Source organism: Ambystoma mexicanum, chromosome 3q, assembly GCF_040938575.1.
Source record: "Ambystoma mexicanum isolate Mex_15411 chromosome 3q, UKY_AmexF1_1, whole genome shotgun sequence".
Taxonomy (NCBI): domain Eukaryota; kingdom Metazoa; phylum Chordata; class Amphibia; order Caudata; family Ambystomatidae; genus Ambystoma; species Ambystoma mexicanum.
This window is the reverse complement of record NC_090926.1, coordinates 342,088,132-342,101,992: the sequence shown is the minus strand read 5'-3', so window position 1 is coordinate 342,101,992 and position 13,861 is coordinate 342,088,132. Positions and strand designations below refer to the sequence as shown.

General features: G+C 46.9%; 1 protein-coding gene across 2 annotated transcripts in view; it reads right to left on the bottom strand.

The window, feature by feature from the left end:
- GEMIN5 (gem nuclear organelle associated protein 5) overlaps window positions 1-13,861 on the bottom strand; it is a 1,331,385-nt gene that overhangs the window by 1,229,072 nt on the left and 88,452 nt on the right. For both annotated transcript variants that reach the window (XM_069653955.1, XM_069653956.1), the window contains exon 5: window positions 214-365. In XM_069653955.1, the coding sequence (XP_069510056.1) occupies window positions 214-365 (152 nt within the window). The remainder of the gene's footprint in view (window positions 1-213; window positions 366-13,861) is intronic.

Here is a 13,861-nt window from a genome sequence, read left to right as displayed (position 1 = left end):
GACCTTTACAAGGCGAGTAAAAACAATGTGCCTGTGGTGGCCATCACAATTCAACAAGACGTTAAAACTCGATAGCCTTACATGTCGGCAAGAATATTGTTGGGAGGAGGAGGAATATATTCCAGAAGCTTTCTGTTCTTCAGAGTAGTGGATAGAAGTTATACAGTTATCACAGAAGAGAATATTATCTACCAGAGGCTATCAGTTTCTCACCCAAGCCATCCTCTGGACGCTGGTACAAAACTTCTTCTCTTGGCACTGGGCACCATGCAATGGAGTGTATCTCATCATCGTGCCCACGGAATCTGGAGAGGACTTCTCCTTTACGGCTGATGTCGATGATGGCAATCATCCCATCCCTGTACCTAAAAGGAGTAGGAAAAAAGAGAAATTTCAAGTCGCATATTCTAGACGAATAGGAAAAGATCAAAGAGTTATGGGCCACACTTGAGGTAAAAATCAGTACTTTTGGGTACAATGTACCAAAACCGGTTTTAAAATAAAAAGGCCAGTGAGACATGAATGGGCAGAAACAGGAGCCATCTTGGCATGTGCAAGCTTAACACAAGACATTAAACTGATTTGATGGCAAAGGAGCAGATGGTAAGATTTTGGAAGAGTGATGTCCGACCGAGTGTTGATTGGTTGCATAATTTGTCACTCCTTGCAAGCACGGAAAGTGTGTCTTTTTGTATAAAGTGGCAGCTGGACAGATATGACTACATTTGGAGCACTTCCACCCCTTTTTTGTTGTTGTGTTAGTTGTTCTACATGGTCATTGTAAATAGTTGTATTGCTGTCGTTCTTCATTTTATAAAAGGACGAAATGTATTAAAAAAAGAAACAGAAAATAAAAGTTTATTTGCTGTACTTTGTGTTTAGCCACGTTAGCAAACTTAGAACTAAAACCTGCTCTCACCACAGTGTATTTTAAGGAGGGCTGTTAGGACAGTTTTTCTAAAGTCTTACCAAGACTTCATAAAAACCATATATGAGGCAGTACATAAGCTTCACTCTTAGTTTAAGGGTGTACCACATGAAAATGCGGGTAGCACGGACAGAGCAGCCAGGCTTATGGGGAGAGAGGGCTGTAGCTTGGTACAACGAAATTGTAGCATACATATTATAATTTATTTTCAATATTATTGTTGCATTATTAGCATACAAGATACTTTATACAACAAATTCAATACAACATCTACACATAATTAGTCATCCTTAAAATATCAATACATTAAAACATTTTTACATAATTATACAGTCCCATAGACTTGCCTAGACAGGCAAACAATCTCTTTCATACGGGGCTGGACAGCCACATTATGTCACAAGCTACTCTAACATTTAACTTTGCACTAGAATCCCATTTAGAGGATTTAATTTAGTAAGAAATGTTTATTTGCCTCGACCCATCTCTACCTTGGCGTTAAGCTGTAAAATTCAGAGCCATGTCGACTCGAACTGAACAATAATTTTAGGTACATGACTCCAGAATCAGGTTTCCCTATGCAGATACTCTGTCCAAATATTATTAAAAACTTGACCAGTGCCAGCAGAAAAGAAACGTGTCTACCAATCATCAATCTGGTCCATACAGATTCCGTTATCACTGCTGTCGTGAAGTGAATGTAGGGCTCAAAGGCCACTATTTTGTCCTTCACATGGTGATTACATTCCAAGACCAGATGGTGTAAAGTTTCTGGAACCCGAGAGGTACATAAGCGACAATTTCAAAGCTCTGATGGAATGGTTAGTTGAGGTCCTAATATCTCCATTGTGGGTAGGCAACGTAATCTACATTTGTGGTACCATTGTCGGTACTTTTCCGATGGACACTTCTTCAAATAGGGTCCGAGTTCTTGTTGAGGCAAATATAAGTGAGCCCAGGTCTGATACTTGTTTAGTCTCTGTAAATCTTGGATGTCCCAAATCTTGTTCCATTTTTTCACTGTGGACGTTAGGACTTCCAAATTGCCTATGTTGGTCAGGTCCATTTTGTCCATGTACACACTGCATCTCCTACTCAAATTTACGATTGCTTAATTTGAATTAGGCTGAGCTTCTTAAAGTAAGGTGATATTACAGTTTGCTCCTCATCTATGATTATATCAAGTAATCTTCTACTTTTGTATTGGTACATGGACCATCAGGATTGTAGACCCAATTCAAGGCTCTTAACACTAATGGAAACAAACCTGGGTATGCCCAAGACCTCTCAGAATGCAACCTCTATAGAGACCAAAAACCTTCTGTTTTTGAAATCCCAGAGTTCGACACCACACAGGATGATAGTAACCTTCAGCCTATAAAATTCCAGGAGGGGTGCCAATGAGAATTCACAGAATCTTGATCTGATGTGATATATTTTATTTATAGCGCGCCTATACACTATACACAAGTATTTCAAGACGCGACAAGGCAAGGGGGTGGACAAGGGAGGACAACAATCTTACTAGGCCAAGTGACAATGAGATTGCGCGAGGGAGAGGGAAGGAGAACAAGTGCCAGGGGAAGGGGCAGAGGAAAAGTGCCGGACATAGGATCAAGACAAAGAAAAAAAAAAGAAAATTAAAAAAAATAAATGAATAATAAATATATATGTATTTTTTTTTTAAAAGAGTGCGGCCAACAGGTGGCAGTGCAAGGGTTAAGTGCAGATAACAATTGATGGATAAGTGCAATAGGGGGACTGTAGGGATGCAGATACAGCCCCCAAGTGCAGGGTTGCCAGGGGGGCAGTGCTAGTGTGCAACTGGGAGGGCAGGGACCTGGGACATGGGCCCGTGATACAGAGGGTGGCCAGGTAACCAGTGCATTATCACACAGGCGATCAGCAGGGAAGTCGAAGAGAGAAGGCAGAAGCCAAGAGGAAAGTTTTGAGCTGCTTCCGGAACCAGAGGTGGATCTGCTCAAGTTTCAGAGAGCAAAGTAGGCTGTTCCAGAGGGAGGAGCCGGCCGAAGAGCGAGATCTGCCCCTGGCTTGTTGCTTAGAAAAGCGACTGACCCTCAGGGAGTAGGAGGTGGAAGAGAGAAGGGCTTGAGAAGGAAGATACTTCTGAGGAGAAAGCTGGAGGTATTTTGGTGCAAGGCTCCAGAAGGCCTTTTGGACAATGCAGGAGCCAATGGAGAGATTTCAGCGCTTGAGAGATACGATCCCTGGGCTTGAGCCCAAAGACAAGTCTTGCAATACGGTTCTGCTGTTCTGGATGAGTTGAGGAGGACGGAGAGTGAAGGAGGGTTACAGTAGTCAAGCCTAGTGAGAACCAGAGCTTTGGGGATTGTGAGCTTCTGGGGGATGGAGAGGAAAGGAAGAATACCTCTGAGGAGGTGCAGTTGGTAGTTAGACTTCTTAGAGACATAGCAAATGTGAGGGGAGAAGGAGAGTGTGGAGTCGAAGATAAACCCAAGGTTCTTAGCCTCACATGTAGGAAGAGGCTAAGAGGGCCAAGGGAGGTCGGCCAGAGAGTGGTGGGAAAGGGGGGGGTGCAGGTGTGCCGATGAGGTGGATTTCTGTCTTACTAGCATTCAGGCAGAGATCACTGGCGGCACACCACTCCTGGATTGCAGACAGACACTCAGGGATGAGAGAAGGAGAAGAGGCAGCAGAGGGGAGCCTGAAGACGAGTTGGGTGTCATCCGCACAGCACTGGAAGTTGGAGCAGAGAGCAGCAATGCAGAGGGCGAGGGGTGCCAGGTATTGGTTGAATAACCAGGGAGAGAGGTTAGACCCCTGGGGAACATCACAGGTGGAGAGATAGAGGAGAGGAAGGACCCAAGTTGGACCTGGGAGGGTCGGTCAGAGAGCAAAGAGGTCAGCCAAGCCAGAGCCTGATCCGTGACACCCAGATTATCACGGAGCCGGCTGAGCAGGATGGTATGGTTGACCGTGTCAGAGGCAGAAGAGAGATCCAGTAGGATGAGGACAGAGGGGAGGTTAGAATCAAGGTTGGAGAGCAGGTCCTCATGGATGTTCAGGAGAGCAGTTCCGTGCTTCTGGCTGCTCTGAAGCCAGGATTGATGTTCAGGGAGGCAACCAACAGATTCAGTGTGAAGATTAAGCTGGGAGATGGCCAGCTTTTCCAAGGGTTTGCCCAGGAAAGGAGTGATAGAGATTTGGCAATAATTAGCCAGAAGGGAGTGGTCGGCTGAGGGTTCCTTGAGGAGAGGGTGCAATCGCTTATGGGGGATGGAGAAGGTTCCAGAGGCAAAGGAGTGGTTGCAGAAATCAGCCAAGACTGGAGCGAGGTTGTCAATGTGGTCCTTGATGGTTTTGGAAGAACAGGGAAGAACGTGCTTAGATGAGTTTTTCATAGAGTGGACTGTCTAGAAACCTCGTCTGGGGAGATGAGAGGAAAGGCAGAGAAGGGATGGGGGGCATGGCAGCAAAGGGGGCCAGAGGAAGAGGAGAGAGTGGGGGGAGAAGCAGGAGAGGCAGAGAAGGTGTACAGGATGCCCTGGGTTTTAGAGATGAAGTGAGATGCCAGGGCCGTACAGGGGGCCTGGGAAGGGACAGGGGTGGTTGAGACTGCGTAAGGATTGGCCAGTTCCTTGCAGATTTTAAAGAGTTCGGCCGAGTTTAGGATGCTGCCGAAACACGGGCTTGGATGTGACCTCTCTTCATGGTAAGGACAGAGAGTCGGTATTGCCTTTGGAGCAGGCGGTAGGTCAGTTTATCAGAGGATGTACATTATCAGAGGATGTACAAGATGCCAACCATTTCCTCTTAGCCACCCTATACTTGCATTTAAGGGTGACGAGGTCAGAGTCGTACCAGGAGTTGCACTTGATTTTAGGCTTCACGCAGATCCTCATGGCAGTGGCAAATACATCGAGAGTATCAGAGATAGCAGAGTGGAGCATGGAGAGGGCTGTTTCAGGGTGTGTTGTCAGCCAAAGGTGCAGTAGGGGAGAGAAAGATGCAGCGAAAGCCTCAACTGACAGACACTTCCGAGGTCGAATGACTGAGAAGGTGGGTGGCAGTTGAGGGTAGGATTGGCCTGGAGGTGATTAAGATGAGGTGAGGAGAGGAGAAAGTGGTCACTCCAGGAGAGAGGAGTGGTCAGAGGGTTGGGGAGGGGGAGGTCCGAGGGGATCAGAACATCAAGAGTGTACCCTGCAGAGTGAGTCGGGCTAGAGGGAAGCATAGAGAGGCAGCGAGTCGCAAAGGTCGTGAAAGAGTCCCGTGGCAGGACAGGGGGCATCCAGATGGATGTTGAAGTCTCCAAGGAGGAACAGTTGAATGGTTGAGGCCAGGAGGGAGAGCGGTCTGCCCACTTCGGGAGGAAGGAGGCCATTGTCACGACCCTTGACCCAAAACCCCACTGGCATGCCCACATGCCAGGTAGGGCCAGGACTCAGGGTTCAATTGGGGTCTCAGGGGCCTTGCACTATCTTCCTGGACTCTCCTGGAGTCAGTCCTGGCACCTTTGGCGCCAGGCTCATGTTCAGAATAGGAAGGGACTACTTTTTCTGTGGGGGCCTGCAGCCAACATGGAGGCACCCACACCGTCTAGTTCCTAGAACCAGAAGGTGCAGTGCAGTGTTTTGGGGTGTGGTAGCCCGGACTACTTTACCTGGACTACTTTACAGAGGGCTATATAATCCACACCCAAGTTACAGAACGTGCTTCGCGTTATGCTGCAGCCAGCAGAGTACCGCTCATTGTGTCCAATGAACTGATACCGGCGATCCATGAACAACGGACCTGCAGAGGAGACAAAGAACATCATTATTAGTCTCTACTTACCTGCGAATTCCATCCTGCCTGTCTGTTGTTCATCCATCCTTTTGCTGCTCGCGGTCATCCATCCAGTCATCAGCAGCTTCGGGACACCACAAACGCACCGGAACGAAGCAACCTGGAGGGAGAGAGAGAGAGAGAGAGAGAGAGAGAGAGAGAGAGAGAGAGAAAGACAGACAACGTTAAAGCAAGTCACTTACGGCGCTTGCCGCAGTCATCACAAGAACCTCACCAGCTTGGGCATTTCTCGGCCGGCATCGTTCCGGAACAACTTGCATGACAGAAAAGTCCATTGTGACCTGAAAAGGAAGAAAGAGTACGGGTTAGCAAGTAAAAGGCAAAACAGCACTGCACTTCGGGCATTATTATTGTAGTACGCTCTTGCGTCCTCCATTCTGGCAAGAGCCCGATCCAAGCTGCGCAATCCCGAACCTCCGCTCACCTAAGGGGGAATAAGAAAAGACATTAATCACAAGAAAGAAAGGCAAGGACATATAAAGACTGCTGCAATCAGACTTACCTACCTTAAAAGACACTTGAATGGGCTCGCACTAGTGAAGTTAACTTGGTCACTCAAGCCCGCAGAAGACTACGCACCCCTGCAAAGAAGGCAGGACGGAGAGCACGCCAGACATCACAAGGTGAGGAGAGGGCCATCGGGTTGAACCCAGTGCAGGTGGGAGGTGACTGAATCTGATCCTAAATCCAGTCCTGACTTCTGTCGAAGGCACCATTCGGGATCGGGAAGGGGCCCAGGGCGAATCCAGCAACCAGGGTTGAGTGGCGTCCCCGTGGATACCAGGTGAGTAACAGTGATCTGACCAGGTGGCCAGTAGATAGTAGCAACTTCAATAGTGTGGCCAGGAGGGAGGGAGAGAGAGGGAGAGAGAGGGAGAGAGAGGGAGAGAGAGGGAGAGAGAGGGAGAGAGAGGGAGAGAGAGGGGGAGAGAGGGAGAGAGAGGGGGAGAGAGGGGGAGAGAGATGGAGAGAGGGGGAGAGAGGGGGACAGAGGGGGAGAGAGGGGGAGAGAGGGGGAGAGAGAGGGAGAGAGAGAGGGAGGGAGAGAGAGAGGGAGGGAGAGAGAGACCAGGCATTCAAATGAGAAGTAGGCTTGTATAGGAATGATAGAGGCAGGGCTACACCCCCACAGGACGGTTCAATCTGGGCACAGAGAGGATCTTGTAGCCATTAGGAAGGAGAATCAAAGCTCGTGACAGAGCTGGCTGTGAATCAGGTCTCGGTTAGACCAAGGACATCAAGGTCCAGATCTTCCAGGAGACGGCAGATGTCAGAAGAGTGTTTGGCAGCTGAGCGAGGGTTAAGAGTGGCGAGGTGGAGAAGGTTGCCATGCTTGAAAGACTTCCGGGATGGGGTACAAATTAGAGGTACTCCCTGCCGAGGCGAAGAAGGAGGGCGGAGGAGGTAGGAAGAGAGGTCAAGGCAGCCGAGGAGGAGGAGGGCACCAGGGAGGTGGCAGAGGGTGGGTGCAAGAAAGCCAAGGAAGGGAGTGGGCACAGCAGGAGAGGAAAGGAAAGGAAATGTATACGTCTCGGGAAGTGTCTGTCAAAGAGGAGGAGGTTGGCTCGAGGGCCTTGGCTCAAGACGGTGCCATTATGGTAAACATTAATGATGACCTTAGAGGAGTGGAAGGACGCCAGGAGGGTCTCCCAGTGGGTGCCAGCATTAATGGCAGAAGAGGAGAAAGGAGAGAGCACAGAGACCATATGAAGAGTCCGTAGATCTGGTGAAAGAACAACAAAGGATGTTGGTCAGGGTTTGTCTGGAGGAAGCGCTGGTATACGTGTCAGCGATAGGGAGACCAGGGTTGGAGATCAGGATATCCTTTTTTAAATTCTTCCTGCCAGACTTAGAGAGAAGGGTAGGATAGTCTCACCTTCTTCATCATTGCTGTGCAAGTTCTTACTTTGTGAAGCATTCTATGTATTGTAAAAACAAGTAGACCAAAATAAATATTGGGAAAGGTAAGTACTATCAACATCATTTGAACACAATTACAAAAAACAACTTAATACTTCTGGGTGATAACCCAAAGTAGAAACTAATTAAGACTTCAATCAGTAGTCAAGGTTAGTCAAGTGTACAACACATTCAGAATGGCAGCTAGCTATTCATGGGGAGTAAAACCAGGTTATATATACTATGTTTGAATACCATCAGTAACTCAAGGGTAGTAGAACATGTCAGTCATGCAGTGACACTCAGAGAAATCACATAATAAAACACTGTTACAAGTATACCCTTGTTACCTTCCTGCCTTAAAGATCATTCGGGAATCTCCAAGGCCTAAGAATGACAACTGTATTCCCTTGTTCCCTTCTCGCTTTGAAGCACTTCACTTGTGTATAAGCGCTTTACAAATAAGCTAGTAAAACAACTCATCCTTTCTGGAAGGACCTTAAGCTACTCAATAAGTATGAACACTCAATAACTATTTTAGAGTGCACTAAGCAAGTCAGGGAAAGTAAAACCCAATTACACTTTAAGAAAGACACTAAGTATTTCAAGTTAAGTAATTGACTTATGGGTACATAACTATATGCTACCCAATAGCTAGTTATACCCAGTATACATTTAAGAAGTGTATAATACAGTTTCTAAGGTCAGTAATAACTTTATGAAACTATTTTAGAATAGCACCAAAGATATTCAGGGAAGCACAGCCCAAGGTTACAAGTTTAGAACAGCAGCAGCTAATAAAGATAAGTGTCTGAGTGACTTGCATGCAGCCGCGAGTCTCGGTCTGGTGGCGCTGGCAAAGGAAGGTGCCCATTCCAACATGGATGCCGCGTTGCTCCACTATGACCTCCCCAAGATAGCCGACGCTTCAAACGCAATGCGGACCGCTGGAGGCAGTCCAACCTTATGCTGCCTATAAGAATCGCTGGCACTGGTAAGCTCTTGCGTTGCAACTGTTTCCTTGTTGCTATAACGCTTGTTCCCCCCCCCCTCGATCTTGTTTCTCTTGCAAGCTGCTCTACACTGACCTTCGTTATTCCTGGTTTTAGTGTTTTGCTCCTTTATTATTGTTGGTGCTCCTGCATCCCTATCCTGTGTTGCTTCTTCCTCTTCGCTTTGTCCATGGCTCTGCTGAAGCCCAGTCCTGGCTTGTTGTCCCCTCATCTGCCTCGAACTCCTCTGCAACACCACCATACCTTACTGTTTTGTAACTTTTGACTATGCTTCTACAAATGCACAATAAAATAAATGATGCTTCTACACTGCAGTTTTTTTCCCCATTATTTGGTTTTTCCCCAAACCAGGATCTGCCCTTTGAACAGGGGGAGGGAGAGGCTGGATCTATCAGCGGTCGGGTGGCCCCCGAAAGGGCAGACCCTTTTTCTTCCCCGACCAGACCCACAAAAGAGCCCAGGTAAAGCGTGCATCTGGCAGTAAGACCTTTATACTTTTAAGAGGGTCTACAAGCAACTCAAAGACAAGTATTAACTGAAAGACTGGTTTCGATCTGTATAAAGCAGAACAGGTAAAGCAAAACCCAATAGTACACAATGTATTTCAAGGTAGGTAGACCCTATTATTAAGCTTTTACACTCATTCAGTTAAGAATAATAAAACAGTACCAATACTTATTACTTTTCAGAAGGGGGGGGGGGGACACCATTCGAAGTTAGTAAAGCAACTTGCATACTTGTATATGGGACTGCCTAAATAGTAGTGACTCGCACCTACAATTGTTACAGGAAAATGACAGTAATGGCAGTGCCACTGTTTTAACTAGTAGTTACAGTTACAACACTTACTGATAAGCAAGTACTTTATACTTGTGAACATTTCCAAAGAGAATCCATATCAAAGTCTTTCCCTATTCTAAAGCACGAGTATTCTCAAGAGGCAGAAGAGGGACCCTAGTGAACTAGGTGCCAGCTGTGGGCAAGTAAGGATAGGGTTTAGCTGCAGGAAAGTCAGATTTCCAGAGGATATCTTCTTTAACAAGCAAGTATTAGCTTCAGAGTTAGTTAAATGTGTTCAGGGACTTCAGAGAACGCTCCCTAAATGCACTCCAGCACTCCAGCCTGGGCAAGGGGTATGACAAAACTAACCACAGAAATCACTTGCACAGCCTCACAGGATTCACACAAGAGTTAAGGTAAGTATTACCCAAGCCAGCACAGTACCTTGGGAGAAAATAAGAGCTTCAGAGAGGATGCCTTCTGGATGCAGCAGCACAGGACCCGGTCCCTGGATTCTTGGTCTGGAGACAAAAGAACTGGACGGGAACTTGCAGTAGCAGTCAGAGGTTTCCAGCAAAGGACTCTTTGCGCTTTCTCACAGCTCTGTGGATTTGGTGCCTTTTTACAGCAGCCAGATGAATTACGAATATCGCTGGTTGGATTCTCTTCACTAATCTGGTCCTGCACTCTGGTGGGGGGACTACAAGGATTCAAATCGTGTCTGGAGATCCAGAAGGAGTCCACCAAAGATTCGGACGGATTCAGACTTCGGAAGACCATGCTCCACACTCTGGCTCGAGGTCCCAGGGTATTGGCTGTTTGCAGCCCAGCAAGGTCTTGGTAGGAGTCGTTTGAGTCCTTTAGGCTGATGGAGGGAAGGGTTGGTTCAGGCTCCGGTTACACAGCAGGCTCTCTGGTCGCTGGAAATCGCTACAGACTTCTTTTCTTCATCTTCCTCTTCAGATTCAGCTACAATGGTCGACTTGCCAGCAGTTGCCAGGTTCAGAGTATTTATCAGGAACTACAGCACAGCTTCTGCAAACTCTCCCTGTAGTTTACAGAAAGGGGTGGTGTGGCTGTCCACTCAGGAGAGTCAGTCCCCCATTGGGGCTTGTTTCCTTTCAGGCAAGGTGAAAGACAAAGGGCTGCAGAGGTTTAGACTCCTCCCTCGCTCCCTGGCTTCTCAGACACTCTGGAGCCTACACAATATTCCCGCCGAAGGCAAAACTTCCACCAGGGTCGTTCCCACCTAGAGTGGCAGGGGAAGACCTCCGAAACAAGCAAACGAGAAATGGTGAAAAAAAGAAGGAGCTCACCATTCCAGCAGAATGGTGGCCCTCCTGTGCATTACCGAGGCTGATTTAACAGCCTGCGAGCAATAAGACTAATAAGTCACCAAGGTAAAACCACTTCCACCAGCCATTGAAGTAAATTTGCAATTGTAACAAAAATGTTACAAGGTAAGTAAGAAAGGGGATACGTTGCATTCCCCCAGCACTCCACATAAGGTGGGGTGTGCTAGCTTACCATATAAAATGTAAAGAGGATGGAAATCCCACTTTACTTCTTCGGAACTATAGTTCACCCGAGAAATAATAAGACTTAAAAAGGAACCACTGCATTTAAAATGCTGTGTGCTGCCATAGTACATTATAGTCAGTCTACTGTTATAGGAAACTAACTCCAATCACACACTATGGAGAGACATACAAAGTGCACCCATAAAGAGTGAAAGAATAGGTGAGGGGGAAAAAAAGACTCCCACTCACCCAGGGACAAGGTAACAAAGACCAAGTCCAAACAAAAGGTTCTGGGGTTGACACAGGTCGGGAAGATTTATCATCAAGACATGCGGTCTCATTCCTTACACTGAAAGCAACCTCTGAACCAATGGCCCCCTAGACCTCCCTCGACTGGACAAAGCCTAGAAGGAGGTGGGACCAGCAGATTCAGGAATCCCAGAAGTGATCGCTGAAGAGATCGGAATAAAGGGGGGTGCTTGTATAGCTAGTCATAGACCCCTCCCGTCATAGGGTTGTATGGGCTTTCCCTAGAGTGGTGGGATTAGGGGGGAAACTTGTAAGAACTTTACTTCACTTTTTAATCGAATTCCGGAACTTTTACCTGCAACCGTTGGCTTAGGCAACTCTTGTTCAAGAATCAGATAGTAAACCCTCCTGCAAAGTACATATTGTGGAAATGGTGACTGACATTAGGCTCCAAATCCAAGCAGGATAGGAAGAACTAAGGAACGGATCTTGTTTTCTACCTATTTATTTAACTGTTTCCAGCTGGTTCTAAATTCCAATCTGCTCAGTTTCTCACTTGCTTTACCATACGTTGTTACTTAAAGTGTTGCTTTTAACATTTTTGACTATTAAGTAACTTTTTTAAAAGTAACGTGTTAGTGTGGGTTTAGCAAAATCCCCAATGGTGAATGTATATGTGTATGACAGTTGTGGGACAATACTTACCTGAGGTTTTCATTGCTTATAGAGCATTCCAAGCCCTAATAAGACAATGCATTACTTACCGTAAAAGCATTTCTGATGGTTGTATCTGCTTAGATTCACATGCTGTGCATAGGTCCGACATCCAGTGGTCACTGCGGAGTATTGCATTTTGTTTTTCGTAGTCGAAAAGGGGACGTCGACAAGGCGTGTCTGTAACACTATCCCTATAGTGACGTGCGTTGTACCCACAATCCCTCACGCGTCGAGGTCCCTCTGTTTGTATTTTCCTGCCCTGAGGGAGCCTTCTAGACGTGAGTGAGTACAGAAAAGAGAGAAATATAGAAAAGGATGTCTATGTTCCTTCCATCCGAGCGGGGAGGAAGGGTGGGCGCATGTGAATCTAAGCAGATACAACCATCAGAAATGCTTTTACGGTAAGTAATGCATTGTCTTCTGATGTTTGTTAATCTGCTTAGAATCACATGCTGTGCATAGACTAGCGAGCAGTACCCGGAGTTGGCGGTGGGTTATGAGAAGGAACAGTAGAGAAAAGATGTCTTAATACTGCCTGTCCCACCTGGGAGTCAGATCTAGAGTGTGCATCTAGGCAGTAGAGCTTTGTAAAGGTGTGCACAGAACTCCAGGTAGCCGCTTTGCAGATGGCACAAGGGGAACATTTGCAATGAACGCTATGGAAGCCCCAGTGCCTCGAGTGGAATGTGCTCTTGGCTTGAAGGGTAGTTCTCTCTTAGCAAGAGTGTAACAGAGAGTGATGCATTGAACAATCCATCTAGATATAGTGGACTTTGAAACTGCATCTCCTTCTCTTCCTGCTGCCACAGAGACAAAGAACTGATTAGATTTTCTCAGTGGTCTGGTTCTTTCCATGTAGAACATGACAGCTCTGCGTACATCTAGTGTATGCAGACTTTTTTCTCCCAAGCTGGAAGGGTTTTGAAAGAACGTTGGTAGTTCTATTGACTGGTTTACATGAAATTTCGAGATGAATTTTGGTGCAAACCTTGGGTGTGTGCGTAGAACCACCTTATCCTTGTGAACTGTTACGAAGGGGTCTAGTACAGAAAGAGCCTGTAGTTCACTTACTCTCCTAATGGAGGTGATAGCTATTAGGAAAGCAGTCTTAAGAGTGAGGTCTTTAAGAGTTGCCTTGTGCATGGGTTCGAAAGGAGGGCACATGAGTCTAGAAAGTACCACATTTAAGTCCCATCCGGGAGCTGGGTTAGCTATCGGAGGGTGTATTCTCTTTACCCCCTCCATGAAGGCCTTGATAACTGGTATCTTCCACCACGACACTTTAAGTTGGGAAGTGGTGTATGCAGAAAGTGCCGCTAAGTGGACTTTAATGGAATTGAACACTAGACCTGAATCCAGTAAATGGGTCAAGTACAGAACAATGTTAGTGGGAGAGCAGTCAACCGGGTTGATGCTCTTACCTTTACACCAGATGACAAATCTTTCCCACTTGCTAGAATAGCAGTGGCGAGTATTAGGTTTTCTGGCTTCCCTGAGGATGTCCATACATCTCTGCGGGAGTTGTAAATGTCCAAATTCTATGATCTCAGGAGCCAGGCTTCTAAGTTCATGGTCTGAGGGCATGGATGCAGTGTCCTGCCCTTGTCCTGTGACAGCATGTTGTACGGGCAGGGAAGTTTCACTGGGGGAGATAGGGACATCTCCATCAAGTGAGCGAACCATGGCTGCCGGGCCCACATTGGGGCCACTAGTATCATGGTAACCTGTTCCTGGTGCATCTTGTGCACCACCTTGTTGAGAAGGGGAGTCGGGGGAAAGGCGTAAACAAATTTCCCTGACCATTGAATCGACAGACCGTTCCCCTTGGATTGGTTCTGGGGGTACCTGGAGGCGTAACTTTGGCATTGTGAGTTCTCCATAGTTGCGAACAGGTCTATTTCCGGGAATCCCCATTGCGTGAAGAC